The 25,532-nt window shown below is 45.0% G+C and overlaps 1 protein-coding gene across 1 annotated transcript; it reads left to right on the forward strand.

Annotated features, from left to right (window-relative positions):
• The first annotated feature begins 488 nt into the window (after nt 1-488).
• Nucleotides 489-23,899, forward strand: hsd11b2 (hydroxysteroid (11-beta) dehydrogenase 2). The gene is made up of 5 exons (XM_041950793.1): nt 489-998; nt 12,120-12,332; nt 16,668-16,853; nt 18,259-18,396; nt 20,675-23,899. The coding sequence occupies exons 1-5, from the start codon at nt 719-721 to the stop codon at nt 21,082-21,084; spliced, it is 1,227 nt and encodes a 408-aa protein (XP_041806727.1). The 5' UTR covers nt 489-718; the 3' UTR covers nt 21,085-23,899.
• Nucleotides 23,900-25,532: the final 1,633 nt, after the last annotated feature.

The following is a 25,532-nucleotide window of genomic DNA, read 5'->3' on the forward strand; positions in this document are numbered from 1 at the left end:
GTTTAATGAACATCAACATTGAATGAACATTGTTTAGTTGACATTGTTTAGTTAACATCGTTTAGTTAACATCGTTTAGTTGACATCGTTTAGTTGACATCGTTTTAGGTCTAGGTGAAGGCAAGTAGAGGTTTTGGTTATTGTTCGGGTAAGTCTCTCAGACACGACTCTTAGTCTGTGCAATGTCCCCAAAAATGAGGACCTGTATGTGTGTGTGTGTGTGTGTGTGTGTGTGTGTGTGTGTGTGTGTGTGTGTGTCTAGATAGGCGTGCATGTGTGAGTGTGTGTATGTGCGTGTGTGAGTACGTGAGCATGTGAGTGTGAGAGTGTGTGTGAGTATTTATGTGAGTGTGTGTGTATGTGCGTGTGTGAGTCTGTGTGTGTCTGTGGGGGGGGTGCAGATTAGGCTGCAGCCTGTAGTCCCTCCTCCCCTGCAGCTCCTCTATATATACAGAGAGCCGGAGAGAGAGAGTCAGGGGACGACCGACTGCAGCCACGGACAGAGTGTGTGCAGCAGAGAGGGAGAGCGGTCGAGAGACATACACACTGACTGAGGGACGAGAACAGACAGAAACACCGGAGCACACTGATGTCTCTTTCTTACATTTTCATTTGAAACAGGAGCAAAGGAAGAACAGGCAGACAGACAGGTAAATCAGACAGACAGGTAAATCAGACAGACAGGTACATAAGGTGAACCTCTTCTAGCTCTCCTCTGATGATGGACGATTACACACTTCCCTTCTGGATTTACCTGGGTGTCTTGACTGTGTTCATTGGCGGAGCCATGAAGAAGATTTTGGCGTCCCACCTGAGCGCAGCGCCCCCCCTGGTGGCCTGGCTGGGGGCCACTGTGCTGGTGGAGCGGCTGTGGGCTTTCTGCCTGCCTGCCGTGCTGCTGCTGGCGCTACTCGGCCTCGCCTGCTGCCTGTATTCCGCCGCCAGGACCGGTCCGCAACCAGCCCTGCCTGCCCACGGCAAGGCGGTCTTCATCACTGGTAAGACGAGGCCCCGCCCACTCTTTCAGGTGTGTGTGTGGCTTGTAGGCGCACACAAAAACAAAGAAAAATCCTGACTGTGCTGTTATTTTAGGATGTAGCATCATTTTTTACACCTGGAAGCCTAGAAGTGAAAGCGTGCTTTTTAGTAGTTTTAGTAGTAGTAAAACCTTGTATCTCTAAAACATGAACTTTTTGGGGGAACGTGAAATCCTTCAGCTGATGTGAAGGAATGAAAACCACCAAAAAAGGAGATACAAGGTTGACACGTGATGTGGACTATGAATTGGTAGAACTTCCTCTCCCATCATGAACCGCTTCCAGCTGAAACTTCATCAGCAACATTCAGAAGAAAAGATTTTTCCTGAAATTGGAACAAATTTTCAGTCATTCACGATCATTAAAAACTCATTATTTTTGTCAAACTTCAACTTCAAACTGACAAAAGTTTCAGTTCAAATTGCCAAAGATCGCAGATGTGTTCAGGAATTACAATTTTGGTGAAATGTGTAAAAAAGGATGTGGAGGAGAGGTGGGGGTGTCCCGTGGCTGCAGCCGGCAGAGACTCACACAGCCTGTAAGAGGTTAAAGGGAAAAGTTTCGTAACCTTTTGTGTGAGTGTGAATGATCACAGAGCCGGTCACGCTGCTCTGAACCCACTTTTAAAAACCATTGTATCGCTGCTCAGATCAGGGAGGTGATGTGATCCCACAGAGACTCTGACTGTGTGTGTGTGTGTGTGTTTGTTGGGGAACAAACTTCATGAACAATAGGCTGGGGGGGGGGGATTCCCCTTCACATTAAAAGGGTGTGAGGACGCAGAGTTCACAGGTCCCTGACGAGTGGTTTTTGTCCCACTTTGTGTTATCGGAGCGTCGTGGAAATGAGTGTGATAAGAGGACTGATTAGTTTATGGATCTGTGTGTGTGTGTGTGCGTGCACGCGCGTGTGTGTGTGTGCTTGGATCGGCCTCCATGCAGACTTAATCACATTGTTGTTGCCTGACGGCCAGCTGGCTCTGAGCGCTTTGTGTCGTGGTTAACGAGATAATCAGATCTGCAGATTAATGTGACTGTTTAATAACACCACGCTCTGCCTTTGTGTAACTGTTCGCTCATGTAATCGCCCTCGAGCACAGAACGAGACTTACAGTGGAAACTTTCGAACGTGTCCTCGGGTAACTGAAAGGTAGGAAACAGGCGTCACCATGGAGACGGACGGACGCTTTGCTGGCCGGGCTGCTGTGTCGTGTTACCTGCTGTTTCCTCCATGTGATAGATGCCGTAATCTGTTTTTAATTCGAGCGCTGAGAGAACGGTTTTCATGGAGATGAATCGAGTGCCTGTGATGTTTTTCATCAGCGATGAATCTGCCCGTTATTCTTTCAGGTAATCATTTGTTGTGCACGGTGTCAGGTGATACCTGCCCGCAGCCCACGCTGACGTCTTCAGGTGTCTTATTTTATTCATCCACACACTCGCTTTAGTGTGACTGATGACAAACTGTCAGATCTTCACTGTCACAGGCTGGAACCAGCAGCTGTTTTTTGAACTTGTTTTTCATGTTCAGTTGCTATCGGCCAAGTCTGCACTGGTACAAAGTGTTTCCAGGAAATAGTCACAGCCTCGCACTCTAAGTCCGATGCTGACGACTGTTAAACCGGTGATGCAGATCTGTGTGGTGGAGCGTTTCCCACAGTGTAGGTGGTGACTGACCCGATCGTATCTGTAAACCTTAATTCACTTACTCATCCTTCAGTACTTCATTCCAACGTACTTCAGTCACCCGCTGAAAAGAATACAAACCACCGGAGGCTTCAGGGCAGACAGTAGATTCAGAACTTGTTCAGGACCGGTTAGCCCAGAAAGTGGCCCAGTAAACTGAATCCGTTGGTCCTTGTCCTATGGATGTTTCTAGAGTCTTGGTGATGGCTCACAGGGCTAATTGGGAAACCACTGTGGATGGAGAGCTAACAGCAAACACCTGGTTAGTGCAACACGCTATCGCTAATCAGTCACAATTCACCTCTGGGATCAGTCGCTAATGGGACAATTATTTTGCACACTGATTCAAATACTCAATCATTCTGTTCTGATATCAGACGATACTTAAACTTGTATTCAGAGAGTCTTGTTTCAAAGTTAACAACAATACACAAGTGTAACTCACACAATTACATCAACACAGCTGAATGGAACCTACAACAAAACATCAGTAAAATATAAGGAAACGTGAATTCAGCACCACATTCTGTCAGCATGCTCTGCCGTCTTGTGGACTAAAGGTGCACAACAGGCAACTCAAAATCCAACAAAACTGGACCTGCCACATACAGAGCAGCACCAGCAGCTAAAACTTGTTTTTCTGTCTGTATTCAGAGACAATCAGTATCCACAGCTGAACTGGGCAGTGGAATATTAACACTACGATCACATGAGAACGTAAAACAACAACTCTTCAGTTAACGTTCAACAACTGTAACTCCCACGAGGCCATTTACTGCTTTCTTTTGTCTTTTTAAAGCCCCCCCAGCAGTGCTCATGTGTCAAATTGCCTGTGTGCAAACATTTTCAGACTTTGAACATAGGTGTGGTCTACATCTCCAGCAGCCACCTCCCACGCAGGAAGGAGTGCTTGTTTGATCAGGATCAAAGAAATCTAGGTCACTCAGACACACAATAAACCCAGAGAAACAGTGTTTAGGGAGGGCACACTTCAGCCTTTTCAGAGCCTCCAGCAAAATGTCAACTCCCACCATGAATGTGTGCAGTCACGTACGATGATTACCTGCAGCAGGTGTTCAGGAGCTTGACCTCCTGTGGCCGACCGTGAGCACCCGCAGGACATGCAGGAAAACTACAGTTTTGTTCAGTAAAGGTAATCAGGTGATGGTGAACTGTGTCCATTCCTGTGTAACTGTCTCCTGAACTGCTGCTGTCCGAACTGACTAGATCCAACGAGCGCATAATAACCTTGGATATAACACATCCTGTAATAATAACAGAAAACTGATTGCTGGCATGTCGGTGTTTTAACATTTGTGTTAACACTTTGGACAGACGTTCATGGTCGCTGCACAATGAATCCTGATTACTTCAGAGAACTGCAGATTTTTCATCTTGTGTTTTGTGTGAAATATCTCTTGGATGAAACGTGGTTCAGACCCTCATGTCCCCCTCAGGAGAAAGTGTTTCTTCTGGGTTTTCATGTGGCGCCATCAGCAGGTTTAATGTGTTCGGCACATTAGCTTTGTGACCAAATACCTGCAGAAGTAATGACATCAACAACATCCTCAGCTGGTGTTTACTGCTAATTAGAAAATGTTATCATGCTAACATGCTAAACTAAGATAGTGAACATACCTGCTAAGCATGGGGAGTTTTTGTCATTATGTTACTTCATTTGAGTAAAAAGTAGACTTTATCTTTGGGGGTAGTCGGCCAGAGGGGCTCTTCTGCCTGATACCCTTCAGGCAAATTTTTGATTTGTGATGCTGAGATATACAAATAAAACTGTTGCTTTATAGCCTGTTGTCTTTGAGGGACGCACGTTCCAGTACTGCTTTATTTTATAGGTTTGTACATCAGATTAATTTCCTTGGAACATTTGTGTAATTTGGTACTAATAATGTGCAAGATTAGAAATTCATTCATTCATTTTTCTTCTTTAATTGTAAATTAAATCTGTGTTTTCCAGATTTGGGGTGCAACTAAAACATATTTTCATGAACAATTCATCTCCTGATTTTTGATTTATTTATTTATTGCTTGAAAAATAACTTGAATTATTATCAAAATCTCTGATAATCCAGTGTGGGTCAGTGAATCAATTGATCGTTTTAGTTACTACATGTGATGAATTATATACCAGCATGACTACTGACCAAAAAACTTGGTCTTGGTTATCAATTTATTGGAATCAATTCAAGGAGGTATATGGTCATTCTCTCATAAATGCTTGCAAAGGTCTTTCCAGAAAGCTTTGTAGAGGATAAAAAGGAAATGATGGACCCTTAGTTATCCACGCTCTTTCCACATCCACTGTGCTACAAATGCACATGGAGTAAATCAGTCCACATGGCGGTTCACTCAGTCCAATTCAGCTTGATTTCGGGTCATAAATGTCAGTCTTTGTGCCGTGCTGAGGTAATCCCACACCAGATCAACATATACTGCATACTAAGCTGTCTATTGGCCAAGCGGTAGTGCTTCAGGAGGTCGTCTGGTGTCAAGGCAACACAGTTCTAAATCCCAGTTCAATATCACGTCTTTCCATGTGGCATTTACAAGCCGGAGCCAAACATCATTGCATGTATGCAAACACAAAAAGCCATAAACCGCAGAGATAAAGGGATTATGCAACCGTTCCACTTACCCTGTGATAGACCGCTTCTTATGAATTCATGTTTCAGCTCAGTGAGGAAGAAAAGAACTTAGATCTGATTACAGCCTGGAAGCCGTCTCGCCCTCCAGACCTAACAAGCGTTGGCTTTGATGCAGTAAAACAGACAAATCTAAGAGGAGATTTAAAACGTGTCCAGAGCCGAGATCTCAATCAACAGCTCGTTCTTAATTGGCTCTGCTGAAAGCTGGTGAAGGCCAGTGTGGGGTCACTCTGGAAATAAGAGCAGCGGGTGGAAAAAAAGGCCCCAGTAAACCTCTTAGAAAGCTAATTGAACTGTTTGAGGCACATTCCTCGAAGGATGAGGTTTGAAGTCACAGGGCTCACTGATTGGGCAGCGCTGCCGGCTGGCGTCCTGCCGTCACTTGCAGGAAACCTCTCATGACATGAACACCGCTTCGTTTATACTACACTGATCATTTTGTTTTTACTGTCAGACAACTTTCTAACAGAATGTCGAGCACAGCGTTAAAACTGGGCCAACGCTGTCAGACTGATGTAGAAATGTGGTTTTCTGAAGGCCATGAACTTTCAGTGGCTCCTGTCACGGTACTGTTGAGGTAGTCTGGTTCCAGGCCTCTGAACCAATGTCCACATCCCTGATCTATTCTATTGTGTTCTATTTTGCTGTATTCTGTTCTATTCTATCATGTTCTGTTCTATTCTATCATGTTCTGTTCTGTTCTATTCTGCTGTATTTTATTCTGTTCTATTCTATTCACTCAGTGTCTTTCCATAAAATTTTCTACCCTGTCCTTTCTTTCTTTAAACATCTTCATCATTTCCCTTCCTCTCCTCCTCCTCTCTTCTTAGTTGCTTAAGGTTCATCAGCAGTTTAACTTCGTGATAAATGTAGAGCCAATCAGTGCAGATCAGGTCACTCTTTCACGTGATGGAAGAAAAACTGGTTGTAGCTGATTCCTGGATGAAGATGAAGATGAAGATGAACATTTTGTCTGCCCTCTGATTGCACAGCGATGAGGACAACCTCTCACACTCAGACTGCGTTCAGTAACAGATCTCTACATAATGTTTGCTCGGCAGTACTTGATGGTCGGTCATCTGCAGTTATTTGAAGGTAGAAAAACACTCTTCCTCTTCCTGCCACACGGTCTCTGCTCGCATCTGGATCAGAGTTTGTTATGACAGAGTTTTCCAAGTGATGAAGCAATGAAGACCTGCACCATGTGACCGTGTTTTCACACACAGGGACGATGGATGCTACAGAACAAACAGCAGGAACATTTCATTAAATGTTGCTCAATAGTTGAGTCCTTGTAAAACGTTTTCAGGGATCACTAGAATGCTGTCAAGCACCCCAGAACATAATGATTGACTCCTACAATCTCATCAGGGACCCAAGGAAACCAAGGCCTGATCAAGGAAACCAAGAACCTCATGACCTCATGAAACCTCATGACTCTCAATACCTCCTCAAAGACGCACATGAAATCATTAAATAGCCTTAGAACCTCTTGGAGAACCCCATGAAGGATCTATAGAAGCTCTGCAGGAACCACTATAATCTCTCCAGGGACCTTTGTAATCTCCTTAAGAACCCCTAACCCCCAACACCTCTTCAACATGTTCAAGGATCCCTATAACCTTCTCAGGGGTTCTCCTCAAGGACCCATAAAACCCCATGCGCCCCCTCCTGACTGCTCAGGAACAGCTCGCAGCTCTCTGGATCAGATGGTGTCATTACTTGTCGATGGATGCCAAAATTTGTCAGCTAATACTTCTACAGGAGAAAAATAAAAATAATAAAATGAATATAGAAACACAGATTTCCAGTCGACCTTGCCCAGGTCCGTCCAATCACAACTGTTTATTAGTATGTTTGATACAATGTGTTGAATCTGCTATCGTGTCGGTTTGCTGGATGACATATGTTCCCTAACAAATGAACAAACAAATGCACTTCAAGCTTTTGTTGATAAGAAAGATGTGTTTGCCGCACTTCCAACAGGATATACTTAAATGTATATACAGAAATGCAGCTGGCATTTAGGTAAGCGTGTGTGTACTTAAATGTTGATAAGTTCAGGTGTATTGTCTTAATTCCATGATAAACTCTCTCTTAGTTAAATCACATTTCACTTTTGAAAAAGTGCTCCGACATGTGATCGTAGATGAAAGTGCAGTTCAGAGACGGGACGAAACAGCCGCTAAACTACTGCACTCTGTGTATCAAAATTAATTTATTAATCAGCTAGTCAATGGTAAGCTGCAGAGCTTTCACATCTTTTCAAAATACATTTTATTGGATTTTTCAGACAGTACAGGAAGTTATAGTAACTATTCCATAGATTGTGTAATACATGTAACTGTAGTGCTCTTTTCATGGGAATCAGCGTCACAGAAAACCTGTCATGGTCATCTCACATCTTCATCCTGATAAAGGAAGCTCAGAAACGACTGTGTTTTGAAAGACAGCAAGTGGGGGCCAAGTGCTTGTTAAGTATTACTGAGGTTAGATAGACATCTTGGTGACTGCAAACATTACAAACTGACGTGGCTTGTGCGGGAGAGGAGGGAACATCTCTGGTGATTTCAGTGAGGGGAGGCATCTGCAGAGTCCAAAGACACTGAAGACAAACCCAGCAGTCATAGTCTGTTCACCTGCTGCTGTCTGATATGCAGCTGCTGGAGCAGCAGACTACAGAGCACTCCATAAATCATCCTCCACACTCCACAGAAACTACAGGTTTTCTTGTGTGGCATAAAATAACTACACCTTGCATTTTGTTGTGCGACCCTGTGTTGCAGAATGACAAATAAAGGAACCTTGAACCTTGTTAGATTCACATATTTATTGCTTTTTTACGGAGCTGGCACTGTGTAACTTTTACTTTGGCCTTCACGTGCTTACTTTTAATGTTTCAGGTCATGAAGTAAAATGAAATCCAGTGGCCTGATTAAGCTCGGAGTCTAACCTGCGTGTAGCTGAATTTCTGTACGTGAGCGTGGAGCTGTTGTGTGCAGATGTTGAGGCCTCCGCCCAGAGACAGATGTGTGTTTTGACCCCGTACATTTCTCAGTGCTCATCTGTCAGATCCCCGTTTATTTCTTCATCTGAGGGGCCCCTCGGAGCCCCGGCCCCGTTATGTAATGCTGCTTCTCCTCAGAGCCGAGTGTGTCTCCTGCAGCGATACCAAGGCCACATGCTCAAACTGGCTCCATTATGGACATGAACCGTCTGCTTTTAACGGCCCGTTTACACTGGGGGTGTTCCCGCGAGCTCGTGTTTCAGAGGGGAACCCCCAGCTGTCCTCACAGGGGTCTGACAGCGGGGTGGAGCCAGCGTTCATCGGCCAGAGAGGCATCTCTGTCAGTCTATCTGAAACCCGAGTCCACTTCACCCATTGCCCTCAGAGCAAATATTAAAGCTTGCTGTGAGAGGTCAGCAGTGGACAGAATGAAGAATGTAGGACAGTGTGTGGTCTGAGAGCTGCTGCAGCTCTTTACAGAGCCCCGTGTCATGCATTCTGCAGCACACATCTGCACATCTGCTGCCAGCAGTGATCGAGCTCTCTGCCGACACTGTCCTGTGTCTGTTCAACTTGACGGGCCAAATATGTTGGCACGTACCAGGAGCTCTCAAAAAACATACAGACAGTGTAGAGGAGAAATGTACAGGATGACACACACAGCTAAACAGATGTTGACTTTAACTCATAGTGTAAACATCAGCAGACAGAGAAGAGCTGGATGTCTGGATCCAGGCCCAGCTGTTGCTTCATGAACGAGATGGTTGTTGTTTTCGTTTTTACTCGACACAGTTTTGTTCAGGTGTTAAGATCTAAAAATCTGCACAGATCTGTGTCCATGTTGTGCTTGTTGTTGTTATTGTTGAGTTTGTTGTTGTTGTTATTGTTTATGTGTTTGTGCTTGTTGTTGTTATTGTTGTTTGTTGTTGTTATGTTTGTTGTTATTGTTGTGTTTGTTGTTGTTATGTTTGTTGTTATTGTTGATGTGTTTGTGCTTGCTGTTGTTGTTATATTTGTTGTTATTGTTGTGTTTGTGATTGTTGTTGCTGGTTTGTCCTTTTGTTCTGCTGAAGATTTATAACTGTGCTCCACTGCCTTGTTTCGGTGTTGTTTGAGTGTGTGAGATCTGACATCATGAAGCCTGAACCCCCTGACACACACACACACACACACACACACGCACACGCGTGCACTGTGTGTGCTTGTGTGTGTAGTTATGAATCAGGTTGGAGACTGTGGAGTAGAGTGGTGGTATTTATTTCTGGAGCCAGTCTTCACTTTTTTTTTCCTTTCGGGACGTGACTCTGGAAACCCTCCAAGGACACAGAGTGAAGCAGCGTGCCAACGCCTTGACGCTCTCGCCAGCAGAGTTCTTTCAGACCCCCGCCGCACAAAAGAACAAACGGAACAGCGAGTACTGCCGCGGATCAGGTTGTAGGTGCTGGGACTTCTGGGAAACTGGGGAGGCGTGGGGTACGTGACAGGTCCCTGTCTCTGAGGGACCTGCACCCTTCTGGGAAAACATATGTGGACGTGTCGACTTGGGGGTTCTGTTTTTTGTCTGCTCAAGATGTAAGAATGTTTCACTCCGAAAAGATATTTCAGTTCTCTGTGAGCAAATGAGGAGAGAATAAAGTTTTATTAATGTGTCAGGCGTACAACTGTGCTACCACCATCAGTGCATGTAAGCCAGAACCAGAGTTCTGCACAGACCTGAAACTGAGAACCGAATCTGGCCTCATCTCACATCACCTCCGTGATGAGGACGCTCAGAAATAACTGTTTTAAAAGAAAGTAAGCGGGGGCCAAGTGCTCGTTAGGTTTTACTCAGGAGCGATAGAAAGCATCACGACTGCAAACATTACAAACTGATGAGGTTTGTGCAGGACCCAGAAGACGAGAACCGAGATCGAGGCCACTTTGTTATTTCACATGTGGCTTTGGAAAAGGAAGTAAAAGAATAACTGTCCTGACAAACTGATCAACAGCAGCAGCGCAGCGTAAAATCCAGAGAACTTCTACCAGCGGATATAATACGACCAAATGAGTGAATGAATGTCGTTCAGCAAAGTTCAGCAAACTGCTAACATGCTAACCAGCGGGGAACCGCTGTCGGTTTCTCTGTACTGTTCTCCTGACATTTCGTTCTCAGGATTGTTCCTCATTTCATTCAATGAAGAGCTGCTGAATAGGGAAAAATAAGTCTCCACAGTTTATGATGTCCTCCAGTGTCTGAACTGTGTGTGAATCAGGTCTCAGTTGTTCATACTGTGGCAGAGGAGCTGCAGTAAAAATACAGCTAATAAGCTAGGAGAGCTTCCTCCATTGTGACTCCCCGGAGGATTTACCTTTTTTTTATTTTTATTTTTTTAATTTACTCTATTGATCCCAAGACTGGGAAATTATTCTCTGCATTTCACCCATCTCTGTCTGAAGCAACACACACACATGCAGCATGCAGTGAACCACACAGGAGCAGTGGGCTGCAATCAAGCGCCCAGGGAGCATATTGGGGGGGTTAAGTGCCTTGCTCAAGGGCACATCAGCCGGCTAATGGAGGGGGAGGGTATACTCCACCACACCCAAATTTTCTGCCATTCCGGTGGGGGAATCGACCCAGCGACCTTCCGATCGAAAGCCGCTTCTCCAACCTCTAGGCTGCCCCCAACTTCATCACCCTGAGCAAAAAGAATTGATTTCACCATTAAATTCTGCCTTTTGAATGGCATCATATTTATTCCTGTATAATGTACTATTATTAAATCTGATTGTTTAGTGTAACTGCGCATGTAGGACTGAATTTATTCCTCTACAAACAAGAACTGAACAGTGTTACTAAAACCTCGAGGCAGTAAATTACAACCCAGATATTATCATCATCTCCATATGTGCCAGTTGAGGCTGCAGCTGATGACTGAGCTCTCAGTCCAAACCTGCACTGGCTGCAGCTGTCACGTCTGTTACCGACACATCCAAACATCTGCAGGGTGACGAGCCAATAAGAGCTGCAGCAGGAAGAGGAGGATTATGTCTGCCCTGTTTGACGCGATGCAGGTGAAAGTTGATCGGCGTGATCTAAACCTCAGATTAAGCTTCAACACACTGATCCAATCTGCTTCTCTTCCCTGCCAACCCTGCAGGAAGAAGCTTGCGTCTCGCCCAGATGAGATTTAAACCTTCATGTCGGTTTTTATGGATGAGTTTCTTCAGTTTGTCAGAAACTTCAGTGGAGCACGTCATGACTGCAGCAGCATGTTAAACTCTTTTATTAGGCTCTAAAATCAGACACTCGTCTACTGATGTTACGCTGTAAAATCAGCACTTATTTCTCTGCTCTTTAGAAACATTTTGCTCCATTTTTTCTCAGGGCTTTTTGTTGTTGGATGATGTCCTGTTTCTTCTTGTCCGGGGTTTTCAGTAGTTGTGCTAAATGCTCGTGTGTGCCTGCTGTAAAACGAGAATATCATGGGCTTCATCTGTATTGTAGTCACATATCTGCCCCTCTGTAAAACACATCTGCCCCATATATATATATATTTGCTGACTTGGAAAAGTCTGTGACTGAAGCCGACACTACAATGAATGTGACTGCTTCTTGTTCCACTCTGCACAGGGAGGACGAGGAAGCGTAGGCCTAAAGAGACACATCAGTCATCAGTTTCTAGAAAGTAAAGGTTTTTATTGATCGATACAAACCGCTGATAATAAGTCTGTCCCTGTGTCCCCGCAGGCTGTGACTCTGGTTTCGGGAACGCAGCGGCAAAGCATCTGGACACTCTGGGCTTCCAGGTGTTTGCCACAGTGTTGGACCTATCAGGAGACGGAGCCAGAGAGCTGCAGAGGACCTGCTCCCCCCGCCTCACCCTCCTCCAGGTGGACATTACCCAGCCACAGCAGGTCCAGCAGGCGCTGCTGGACACTAAGGCCAAACTGGGCCTTAAAGGTACAGACCGGCTCCTGAAGCCAAACCTTCTGGTTGTGAATCAGATCGTTGGCTTTATTCCCAAAGACATCTGTAACTCATTTAATAACAGAGATAACATTTAGCCACTTTCAGTTTGATCAGCTTAATCATTACACTTTGCCTGAGTCACACGTCTACAGATGAGGTAACAGCTGTGCCGTTCACTGCAGTTCACTGTCTCATGCTTTTAAACTGTGAAAAGGTCTCGTGGCCAGAGGACATGAAAGCTGACATTGTGTTGTCACAGAGCAGGTGTACAGGTGTTAGAGGACCTGAAAGCTGACATTGTGCTGTCACAGAGCAGGTGTACAGGTGTTAGAGGACCTGGGAGCTGACATTGTGTTGTCACAGAGCAGGTGTACAGGTGTTAGAGGACCTGGGGGCTGACACTGTGTTGTCACAGAGCAGGTGTACAGGTGTGCTGATGCACACTGTGTCTCCTCAGCTCAACAGGTTGGACTCCAGACTTCACTTCTCAGGCTGAAGTCGTTGCACTCTGAGCAGTTTGACGAGGTCGACTGTACCTTTAAATACACAGTGTGTGTTTTCAGTATTTAATGGCAGAGTGCGTCACATGCACAGGAATGTTTGAGGGCCTTCTAGGAAATCACTGACACGCAGACACAGCGGAGGAGGCGCTGATGCCCGAAACAAAGCAACAGCTTGAACTGATCTCAGTGAAGACGAACATCTGAGGAGATTCAGTGTTGAAGCAGACGAGTGGTTTGGTCTCATGTTTCACACACATAAATCAGAGCAGAGCGTCCCCTGGCTCGCTCTGTGATTGGCTGAGACCTGCAGCTCCCACTGGCTTTGTAATTAGACGGTTCAGGCTGCTGACTTTACCTCCGAGTCATCTGAGGATACACAGAGAGAGAGGCGGGGGGGGGCGGAGAGAGACAGAGAGAGAGAACAGAGAGAGAGAGAGGCAGAGAAAGAGAACATAGAGAGAGAGAGACAGAGTGTGAGTGTGTGTGTGTGTGTGTGTGTGTGTGTGTGTGTGTGTGTGGGTGGATGTGATTATGAACTGGAAGGAAAGGTCACTTACACTCTCATACACTCTCTCTAGAACTGTGTGTGTGTGTGTGTTCCCTGCTGCAGGCTGTGATTGGTGGAGACTGAGCCCTCAGTGCAGACAGGTGTTTGAGGTAGATTTGTAGGTATTTCACTGATTCATCAGTTGTTCGAGGAGTTCTTAGCTGCGGCGTGACACAGTCGACTGTCGCTAACGACTCCTCCGACAGTTTGAAATGGATCGATCGATCGATAATAATAATAATCTCAGAGGGAAAGTGCAGCCTTACTTTCCATTAATCAAACAATTAAAGTACAATTAAAAGGCCAAACAATAACCAATAAAAATATATTTCTATATATGATGATGCTGTGACTTCGAGACCCGTGACATTACTGACCCCAGGCCAGTGGCTCAGGAACTCATCACCTATGGAGGCTTTACAGGGTCACTCTCATTTAAATGATGCAATAATGTCTTTACAGATATTTTATGAAATAAATGATCCTATGCAAAAAATACAAACAAATTATACTATCTAACCATGAAACTGTGATGTAATCCAGAACGTTTTAAAACTGATTATTCTAAACTTTTATTTCATCCTGTTTCTTTTCACACTTGAGGACTGTGTTACAGCTCATTTTGGTTTCCTTTGGGCTGTTTTTATTCGTTCTGTTAGAGCCCATCATGGTCACGTCTGCAGTTTTGAGTTTTTACCATGTGCAGACAGGAAGTTACCTGGGCGGCCGTTCAGGTGTTTGACTGTCTGCCAACCTGGATGTTCTGTTCCTCGTAATCTTTTATCAGCTCTGAGCGGTTCAGGCCTAAACAAAGCTCCACAGTGGCTCGGCAAACAAAGCGTGGGATTCTGGGTCAGCCGCCTCAGATGAGTGTGAGCGAGGCTTGTTTACACTCGCACAAGAGAGAGAGAGAGCGGGAGAGGCTGACCTCACGGCGTCCTGTGTCGGCGGTGTATAGTGATTACGGTCATATCTGCTCACAGTCAGAGGCGACTGTCAGACAGATGGTGCACGTGTTGAATAAAGAGAAAACTTTAGAAAAAGAAAAACGCCACTTTTTCACAAGTGCACAGTGACGCTTTAAGTTTTAAATCCAGATACGAGGGGAGGGGTTTTCCATGATTGATGTCAGCTTGGCAAACATCATCCTCTCACCCACCTCCTCGATGGAGTCCAGAGGGCAGTCCAGGACAGAAGCAGCTCTCCTGACCAGTTTGTTCAGTCTAGCAGCTCCAAGTCTCTTGTGCAGTGCTGCTCCTTTACACTGATGTGTCCTCGGTTACACCATCTGTTGTTTGCAAACATCGCCATGCCTCCACCCTTCCTCTAACCGCACTCTGTCGCTCGCCTGTCTGCTATCAGCAGATGAAAATGAAAATTTTCCAAAGTAACATGAGCGTCTGGTGGGAGTTCATTCAGCCACGTCTCCATGAGTCACGTGATGCTTCACTCCCGGTACTCCCAATGGTTAGCGCCTTTAGCTCTCCCATCTTTCATTCCATCTCCATCTTGATAACACAACTTTCCCAATCTTTTGTTGTCCCAAAGTGTTTGAAACATGTTGCTGCATCACATTCAAAATGAGCATATAAGTAGTTTTGAATATGATTTGAAAAATTCAGATGGTGATGATGCCAGTATTGTTGTTGCTACGCTGAAAACTAAAGCCACGTCGCTCCACGGTGAAGGAGCTACATCCAAAGAGGAGCGAGGTGTTTTGGCTATGAAAGATCAAATGAAGAACAAACCACAGTAACATGTAAGAAGCGCAGGAAGATCAACAACGAAGGGGCAACATAACAAACTTATCTCACCACCTCAAGCAGAAGCAGCCATCTGAGTACGACAGCAGGAAGTCAACAGCTGCTGTCAGATCTAAACCTAGCCAGCAGTTGCATCGGCTCAGCACAGCACCACGGAATCCTCGGCAAGCCGTACTCCATATTTAGTTGAGATATTTTTTATCGAGAGTATCGTGGTTACAGAAATACTCAGAAATATCATTTTATCTGAGGGCCATACCGCCCACCCCTAACACCCAGGTTTATGAGCTGTGTGGGACTCTCCGGGGAGACAGATGCTAAATGACAAATCAGAAATAGTTTAAATAATAACATTAACTTTTAATTTGAGCTTGTGACGTTCTTGTTGAGCAGCAGGAAGATGTGTCCGGATGTCCCTGTGATGCTCCGAAGGGATTTAACAGGCTTTGTGTCCGCAGGGGTAAACAAGTGTGTCATCTGTGTGTGGTCGCTCAGCACTAACCGAACAGCAGTGGACCCAGTGTTGACCCCAGAGGGACCCCACCTCTGATAATAATAATAATAATAATAATAATAATAATAATAATGCATTTTATTTATAAGCGCCTTTCAAAACACTCAAGGACACTATACAAAGATAAACAATAGTAAAAACAAGACACATTAAAAGCTCAGAGGATGTAAACACAAGAGAAAACTAAACAGAGTTTAAAAAGTCATAGTGAATACGTGAACTGAAACAGACGAGTTTTGAGTCTGGATTTGAGCAGGGGTAGCGAGGCAATATTGCGGATGTCGGGGGGAAGTGCATTCCAGAGCTGGGGAGCAGAGCAACTGAAGCTCTACTCCCCATAGTACTGAGGCGGGCGGAGGGGACAGTGAGGAGGATGGAGGAGGAGGAGGAACGGAGGGAGCGAGAGGGAATGGCAGTTTGGAGAAGATTAGTCAGATAAGGAGGGGCAAGATTGTGGATGGCCTCGAACGTGTGGAGGAGTATTTTAAAATTAATTCTGAACTTAATAGGGAGCCAGTGCTGAAGTGCAGGGGTAATGTGGTGATATGAAGGGGTTTTGGTGATGATACGAGCAGCTGAGTTCTGGACCAGTTGGAGCTTATGAAGGGATTTTTGAGGGAGACCAAAGAGGAGGGAATTACAACAGTCAATGCGGGAGGTGACAAGACCCTGTACAAGGATGGAGGCAGTGTGGGGGGTGAGGGAGGGGCGGAGACGGTTTATGTTGCGTAGATGAAAGTAAGCAGGCCGTGTGGTATTATTGATATGGGAGTGGAAGGATAGAGAGCCATCAAGTATGACACCCAAGCTCTTAACCTGAGGGGGGGGGGGAACAGGAGAGTTGTCGATTGAAAAGGAAATACTGTCAGCTTTGGATAGGGTGGATTTGGAAGACTTCAGTTTTGTCCATCATAAGACACATACTCAGGCTCTGATCACCGAGCTCCAGGAACTGTGAGGAAACACATGTCTTACCTTTGCTGTGTGTGTGTTCGGCAGGTCTGTGGGGGTTGGTGAACAACGCTGGAGTGTGTGTGAACTTCGGAGACTCCGAGCTGTCGCTGATGTCAAATTTCCGCGGCTGCATGGAGGTCAACTTCTTCGGCACGCTGAGCGTCACCAGGAGCTTCCTGCCACTGCTGCGACAGGCCAAAGGACGCATCATCACCATCTCCAGCCCTGCAGGTGTGTGTCCAACACACACACACACACACACACACAGATTCTATAATACATCTGAACGTTCGAGAACAACTGAACCAGAGATGAACTGACTGCTGCCTTCAAACTGCCAAAGTAAACAAACATGGCTGCAGCTCCTCAGTCGTCAGCACAACCTGATCAGTCAGAACTGTCCCCTGTTCACAGAAGTCATGTGATCAGCAGGTTTCATGGTCTGTTAGACCTTTAGAGATGTCGTGTGCAGACTTTAAATTCTGGTTTGATCAATAATAAGTCACCACATGATAAGTTACACAAAGTGTTAATGAGAGAATCAGAGTAAATCAGTGAAGACAGTTTCCTCCCACACTCTGAGGACATGCAGATGATCCATTACCTGCCCACAGGTGTGACCGGTGCCTCTGTGTCGGTCCTGTTGACGGGTGACCTGTCCAGGTGAACTTTCACTCAGTGTCAGCTGGTACTTGCTTGGATATATTAAGGCAAAACAGGTTGTTATGATTAGAGTCAAAAATGTCCCTCCTCCAGGTCCAAGTTCACTGTGGACATAAAGGAAGTGATCCCAAACAAACTGTGAAGTTCCTGCTGTAGTTTTCCCTTTAAAGGCAGAAAGAGAAAACAATGTTTTCACAGAGCCCCACCCTCCCACCCTGCACATTGTCATTGGCTGGAGGCTACACGCCCACCGCCCAGAAAAGTCCCGAACACAGCAAAGTAAGAGAAGACCAGCAGGGGGTAGCAGCTCTGCAGACTCTGCAGACGCCACCACTCACCTCTAGAGAGGGTTATCATTTCTTCGTCTGGTCATTGTTTTCAGGACAGGCCTCCTCCTCTGCCTTTCAGACCACCACAGCCTCAGACCTCACCTGAGGTCACCTGATCCTTCAGGGATCATCGTCTGAGGAGCAGAAACATCTGCAGTGTATTTCCCGACTTGAAAAGCTCATAATGAGACGGTTCAGTTGAGTCCGTACCTGCAAGTGCAACGCATCGACATCATGTTCTCCTCACAAAGACTCCCTCCTCTCACTGCCAGGAGGTCTGACTTCGATCTGAACTCTGACCTGTCGCCAGAGGCTTGAGTCTCCTCCTCCTTCTCCTGTGGGTTTGTGCTCCTGCTGGTTGGCCACATCGAGCCTCCAGCCGATCCTGGAGGGTTTCCATCTGCAGGAGGCTGTATATTGACGATGAGCTGTCAGGACTGGATGACTCTGCTGTATCTGCTGATCTGAATAAAGCAGTAACTGTTTCCAGCAGAGGTGAAGGCAGCAGTCAGCAGAGCGACAACTTTGAGGAAGAATAAATGAACTCTGACCCTTCTTTCTCTTTTTTCTCTGCTTCCTCTGCTTCTTCTTCTTCTGCTGCTGCTGCTTCTCATGTCATGATGAAGTTCTACCTGTGTTTTCAGGTGACCAGCCGTTTCCCTGTCTGGCAGCATACGGAGCATCTAAAGCAGCCCTGAACCTCTTCACCAACACTCTGCGACATGAGCTGGAGCCCTGGGGGGTCCAAGTCTCCACCATCCTGCCCTCCTCATACAAGACAGGTAACAGCACAAACCTCTGCACCAGCCGATTATTCAGCGGTCTGACCACGTGTCCACATGTTCATGCATGTTTCTGACACGGATCAGCTGTCTTATCAGCAGTGCTGCCAAATCTATATGTACCTGACGTGAGCCTTCAGAAGGTTAACAGAGGTCCACGTGAAGTGAGATCATCATTATTCCAGGAAACAAACACAATCCATGGGGGTTAAACAGCAAAGAGGGTGGTTTAATTATCAAAACATTTGTTTGGCTGCCAGACAGAACAGAAAAGTTATGATGAAGGGATCAAGCAAGTGATGAGGTGAGACATAGAAACAGCCATTCAGATATCTGTCGATCCTGATTGGTCAGGATTAAACTGCACTCCTTGTTTTACATTTATATACGATAAGAAATATCAACGTGGAGCGAGTCATTTCTATATACATCCTAAAATGCATGAGTGCATCCATTAATACGGAGGCTGATCTGCTTCCATAGGAGGCCTCGTCATGTTCAACACGGGCCCGAACCGCAGTATACAAGGCCTTTAGTCCATGACAGGAAGAGGAAGAGGAGCGCAGCTCTCTGTGCATTCGTTATTACTGAGAGTGATCTGACTCCATCGGCCTCCTGCCGAGGAGAATGGTCTCGTAATGAGGGCCACATGTGGGACACGCCATCTGTTCTCACAGAGAGGACTAATTGCTGACTTTTGATTTTGAAACTCCCGCAGGATGGATGGATATGATTAGAGTGCTGGAGGACGAAGAGTCACTCAGAGCCAGACTGTTGGCCAATAGAAAACCTCAGTTTTTCCTCAGTTCTTATTCTTGGTGTGGGTTTGAATAACACAACGTCATCGTGTTAATAACTCACTGTGCTGTGGTCGCAGTGCTCAGGAGACTCCAGGGTCTCAGAGAAACCACAACTTAACGAGTTAATTATGTTGAGATGAGGAGCAGATATCGGGATCACTGGCCGAGGCCAGCGGTGGAGGAGTGTTTAGATAATCAGTCAGTGATGACTGATTGGACGTAGCAGTGGTGGTGTAAACAGCGAGCCGGGCACACTTTATCCTGCTGTTTTCGCTTTAATCCTAAAGGAACAGGTTTCTATTCAAACTCTTAATCCTGATGTTTCAGCTCCGTTTGGCTGACGGCCGACCGAGACGATGAACTTTATCCAGACTTTGTGTTGACATCCTGCTCGCAGCACCGAACCTCAAACCTCACACTGAGACAGAAAAATGAGAGATGTCAGCAGCTCAGCTCTGCTCAGTTTGTATGAAATGTGTTACAACACATGTTTCTCCGGCCCAGCTATTAAAACTGGAACATTTATTGGTCTGTTGGCTGCTGAGGCGTCAAACCAAAAGGATTTTTTGACATCCAGTCGGCTTCACACACGTGGCTGTTCACCAGGTGGAGAGGCTCTGATTAAAGGCATTTAAGACATGTTTTTGGACTACAAGTAAGCCAGGAGGCCCCACAGACCACCGCAGACCATCCAGACCTCATATTCTCATATTATAGCTTATTAAACAACACTTTGTTGGGTTCATTTGTTTCATTTGTAAGGACAGGACTTTCAGCCAGGAGACAGCTGCTCATTTCCTGAGTGGAACTGAACGTGACTTATTTAACTTACAGAACGTGCTGAAATTACGTCACGTACATAACATGAACATACGTATTTGAGCCCAAACCAGGATCTTTTCCTTAACCTAAGCAATTAACTAACTAACTAACTAACTAACCTCAGCAAAGTGCATTAAATAGTTACTGGATGTAACTCCTGTTCTATGAGTTTGTCTGCCAGTCATATGTGTTGTGAATGGAGATGTTGGCAAACTATTTTTTCTGTCAATGAGGACAGAATGTCAGGTGTTAGGATTTCTATATATATGGTAAATTTGTTAATATATAGTTTTATAACACCATCACTATGAAAAGAAACACGCTGGACGTATATTAACATGTATGAAACAGTTTCCATCATCATCATCTGTTTCCTTCATACTACAAACAGACAAGTCTCTGGAGAGTTTGAACTCTCAAACAATGCATGCTGGGAAGTCTGCTAATATCCTCATCATGTTTCTTTAAAGTCAGAGCAGCCCTGAAAATGAAAAGTTGAATGCAGATGAGATGAATAGAACGTATGTTACAATGAAGTAAATGATGAATCCACTAAATTCAGCCAGTGTGGTTTATAGGGCAGCAACACTGGAGCAGCCAGGATTAGTCACTGTTGGTTGTTGCTGTGGTAACCCTAAACTCTGCTGTCTCTGCAGGTCAGTCCAGTAACCACACCTACTGGGAGCAGCAACACAAGCAGCTGCTGCAGAGTCTGTCTCCGGCACTGCTCGAGGACTACGGCGAGGACTACGTGACCGAGACCAAGGAGCTCTTCCAGAGCTACGCGAGCCAGGCCAACCCCGATCTCAGCCCCGTCATCGACGCCATCGTCCAGGCGCTGCTGTCGCCGCAGCCGCTCATCCGTTACTTCGCCGGGCCCGGTGTCGGCCTCATGTACTTCATCCACAACTACTGTCCCTTCAGCATCAGCAACCGCTTCCTCCAGAAACTGTTTTTGAAGAAGAAGCTGATGCCGCGTGCTCTGAGGAAGCAGTCAGGCTTTGACCTGAACCTCAGCCTCCACAACAACAACAACAACAACAACAACGAGGAGAAACTCAAGTAGCTGTGAGACAGTAGAAACATCCAGATGGTATAGTCCTGCAGAGATAGAGGACCACTTCTGTAACGCACTCATAGAGCTGTATCCTGTCCTTTTCTATGTGCTGTTTTTAAATTGTTCAAGGGATCATGGAGATGCACCAAAATGGTTTCTGTTTGTCTCTGTATTGTCTGGCCTCATGACGCCCCCCGGTGGACAGCGGGGACACACCTGGAGGTCACGGGGCAGGTTCTGGTTGAGGTAGCGCCGCAGCCACAGGTCGATCATAGAACACTTCAACTCCATCAGCAAGATCAGCTGTACTGTACACACACCGAGAGTCACGCTGACTTCATGTGCCTTCATCACACAGAGGGAAGAAAGACGAGATAAAGATGCTGGATCAGCAGAATGAATCAACACTACAGCAGCTTGTTGAACAAGTGACACGAGAAAAACAGCCAAAACACAGATGCAGACAAACATCCACGTTCTCGTTTTATGTGTTTAACTAAATCTACATCAGCGTGGCTGAAGGCAGATCAAGCCTTCATCTTATTTCATGGTTTTAGCTTCTTACAATCACTTCTTACTCAACAACTTCATAGTTAGCACACAAACTGCTTCCTGGTCTGATATGACCCTCTGGTCTGTCCATAGTTGTGTGCACCTGGCCGGACCAGGAAGTGCACTGAACCTCCTGAAATATTCTGCAAGCTTTGTGACGCAGTGAAGGCTCCTTGCTGAGGGACTGTGGCAGGCGAGGTAAGCAGCTTCTTCATTGACAGACATCACTGTGGCTCTGTGTCATTGTAGACCGGGAGGGGTCGCGTAAAATGGGAACAAACTCCACCCGTGTGGGACGTCAGGCGCCTTGAAAACAAGCTGCTGTAGTGACGCCTCCGTCCACCAGCCCGCAGGTTTCAGACATCTCTGAAAATATTTCCCATTTAGAAAACAACATATTGAAATATATTCATGCTGAATCTCAGTTTAAAACTGCGACAGCAGGAAGCAGATGGAATTCTTTCAAAACAAAAGGACACGTTCAGTTGTCTTGTTTGTTTCATCTCACAAATCCAGAATATATGAACTTCATTAGATTTGCCAAGGGGCAGGTTTGCTTATCAGACCCAAATATAAGTACAAATATCAGACTTCCTGTTTAGACATCTGACCTTCATAATAAAAGCACAAACGTGATGAATAATAACTATGGCAGACTCTACAGTTTTTTTATTTGAACTATTACTTTTTTTTCTTTTTCTTTTTTTTTTTTTGCTTTAACGTATCATTGTGAATGAAATGTTGGGTGTAATGGTTGTCATGACTCCATCAGTGTTTAGACTGGTTCCCTATAAGCTTCACTTTCAGTCTACAGCTCTGTCAGGTGCCAGGTGTGATCATCTGGGAAATGAAGGCTGACTGCTGGCACCACTTCTGTCTGATTTTTCTCCTCGTGTTTCCTTCTCCTCTCCCTCCACCCTGACACCGACCCCTGATGTAGTTACTTGTTTGCAAGAAGCAACACAAACTGTTATTTCTCCATTGAATTACGACAGTTTCACCTCAGTGAATGTGCTTCTTTCTTCTCTCTTCTTTCCAAAGTGCTGTTGATTGTTTCTTCACTGCAATTTGGAAACAAGTGCAGCGTCCTGTGTGTTGGTAGCCGCCCGGGTGTCTTTATGACAGCGGCGCAACAATGATACCGCTCAGAAATGTTGCTGTTTTCACTTTAAATCTTATTATCATGTGGCCAGGCAAGGCTATGACTATGTACTGGCACTGAGACACACAGGAACACACACACACACACACTCAGGAGAGAGCCTCTGCTAGCTCTGCTGCTAGCTGCTAGCTGCGCTGCTGCACAGGTACCCACGGTGTCTCAGGGACATAGATGATGTTCTGGTCTGCAGCAGTCTTCCTTCCTGAGAGTAGCTGCTGGTTCGTCTCCACCCATGCTACACTGAGCGCCGGTCAGTCGGTGTCTGCCGTGCCGCCCCCCCACCCTCCACTTCACACACACAATGACCTTTGTGGCGATAACACAGCAACATTTCTGCTTTTTTCCTTTGTCTTCATGAAAAATGGAAAATAAACTGAACATATATATTTTCAAGTATCTGTAACTTTTCAAATGTGCTTTTATTCTAAAGGTCAGAAGCAGAAGTCTTATTTTTATGTGATTATTTTACTTTTCAGCATTAAAAATCAGCAAATGTAAAAGTTAAAGCCTCAGCAGACTCACTTGAAAACCAGATAATCCAGTTCTATTTTGGTTGGTTGATAATAAACCACAGAAACGTTTTTCTGCTCTTGACAACAGAAAATTCAGTTTTCTTGTTTCTGACCAGTTTTATCTTCATCTTCAGGTTCTTTGAATGTTGCTTCATCTTGTGGTGTGTTTTTTGTGATTCAGTATATGAACATTAATAAAGCATGTAGCAGTTTTCATACGTGATTAATCAGACAAAATCAAAACCTCAATTTTACAACGTTATTCCAAATGCAGGTCTATTTATTGTTCTGTAGATAAGAGTCACAAACGAAGTTCTTGGAATATTTTTGCACTTGTTCAGCAAGTGTGTTTCTGAGGTCTGTGGAAACTGTCTGTCCCTCGCCAGATTTAACCTCCCCCCATTCTTCTCATTGGTCCTTTCTTTGTTTTTCAGCCCAGTGTTTGTTTTTGAATCAAACTATTTATGGCATCTCATCTTGTATCATCACTTAAACTGTGAATTTTGTATTTAAAGGAAATTTTAAAAAACAACAAAAATATGATGTAAAATGTTCACTTGGTTCATTCTTTGATAGAAATAAAGTCGACTTTTTCAGACTCGTGGTTTTGACTCTTTGAGTTTGCACTCTGGCGTCTGTTTGGGGCGTATTTTGGTTCGGGTGAAATCGTCCAGGTTTTTGACTTTATTGTCTGAGTCTGAACATCCACCACAACACAGCGAACACAGATTCAACTATCATCTGTTTTCCATGTAGATGAATGTAAATGACACGTTCTTCTTCTGTTTCTGTTGTTCTAAATGTCAGCAGGTCTTTTTTAACGTTTGGTATCGAAGCCTTTTTCTGCTGCTTTCACATCAATATTTCACAACAAATGAAGCGACTTACAGAAGATACAGCAGTGAGCTTTGCTGTTAGCTAGAAACATCCACCATGAACACTGCTGTAAAAGCAAAGAATGGGCAATATTAGAGAAAAGTTGTATCCAAAAAGTTGGATGTTGGACTTCCAGGAGATTGTAGAGCTCAACACGCTGTTGTCTGCATGAACAGACAGAACAGCATTGTTGAAGCTACATGTTAGCGACGCCTTGCTATGAAACTGAGAACACTGATCCAGGGATCTGTGGATCAACCACCTCCAGATCAATGCAGGGAAACAAAAAGAGCTTGCGGTGGACCTCTGCAGGTGAAGCATTCTCCTCCTCCACAAGTGAACACCCAGGGAACAGACAGTGAGACGGGTACCTGAGTGTTCACCTGAATAATGCACTGGACTGTGCTGACAACACAAACATCCGCCTCCATCTCTCACAGTCCATGAGGCTCCACCTGACTTTCCATGTCTCCAGGCTGAGAACTGTCAGAGAAAGCCTGCTTCAGCCTACCTACAGATCCCCACCAACGAGGTTGGAGCAGCATGCTCCGTCCACCACGTGATCACAGCTCGGCGACGTGAAAGAAGCTTCCAGTACCTGGCGAATCGGGAGGGCAATGGTCCTGAAAAGGTTCAGTAATTTCCTATAATGCTTGGTCAATGTAGTTTTTAGCAAATGAGGGAATAAAGCCTTTGTTGAGGACATTTTTTTGTCAATAGTTTCAGGACAACAATGGAGCTCTATGGCACAGAGGAAGAAGGACCATCAGGCTTCGATACAGACATGGTGCTAGTTAACAGGAGCATTCACTGCTGGCTTGTGTTGTCACTATACTGGAATTTCTAACTTCAATGTGATACTTAAAAAAAACTGATACTTGACACCATTTTAGATACCACAGGGGAAAACTGACACAACACTGAGGTCATACAATCCTGACTTTTATTAAAAGATAAATATAATAAAGATTAAACCAGCCAACAGGATATAAAGTAGTTCAAATGAGCTCAGCCTGAAACATCTGCAGCAGTAAAATACAACATATATGCAGCAGGAATATTAATCCACAAACATCAGACATGACAGAGAAACACTGACAGCAACATTTTACTGATACACCAACACTTTGACTTTCCAGACAGTTTGCTCATAATGCATTATTTTAATGAAGTAAGGTTTTGAATGCAGGACTTTTCCTTTTCACAGTGTGGTCTTTTTCATTTTACTATTTTATTATTCCTTCTTTAAAATCTGAATAGCTGAAGATCTGCATACAGTCAAAGAAGTTTCCTCTCAGGTCAAACTCTGCAGCCTGAGACTCCTCAGGCCCGATCGCTCAGAGGGGATTAGCTTA

This window comes from Chelmon rostratus, chromosome 1 (genome assembly GCF_017976325.1).
Source record: "Chelmon rostratus isolate fCheRos1 chromosome 1, fCheRos1.pri, whole genome shotgun sequence".
Classification (NCBI taxonomy): Eukaryota; Metazoa; Chordata; class Actinopteri; order Chaetodontiformes; family Chaetodontidae; genus Chelmon; species Chelmon rostratus.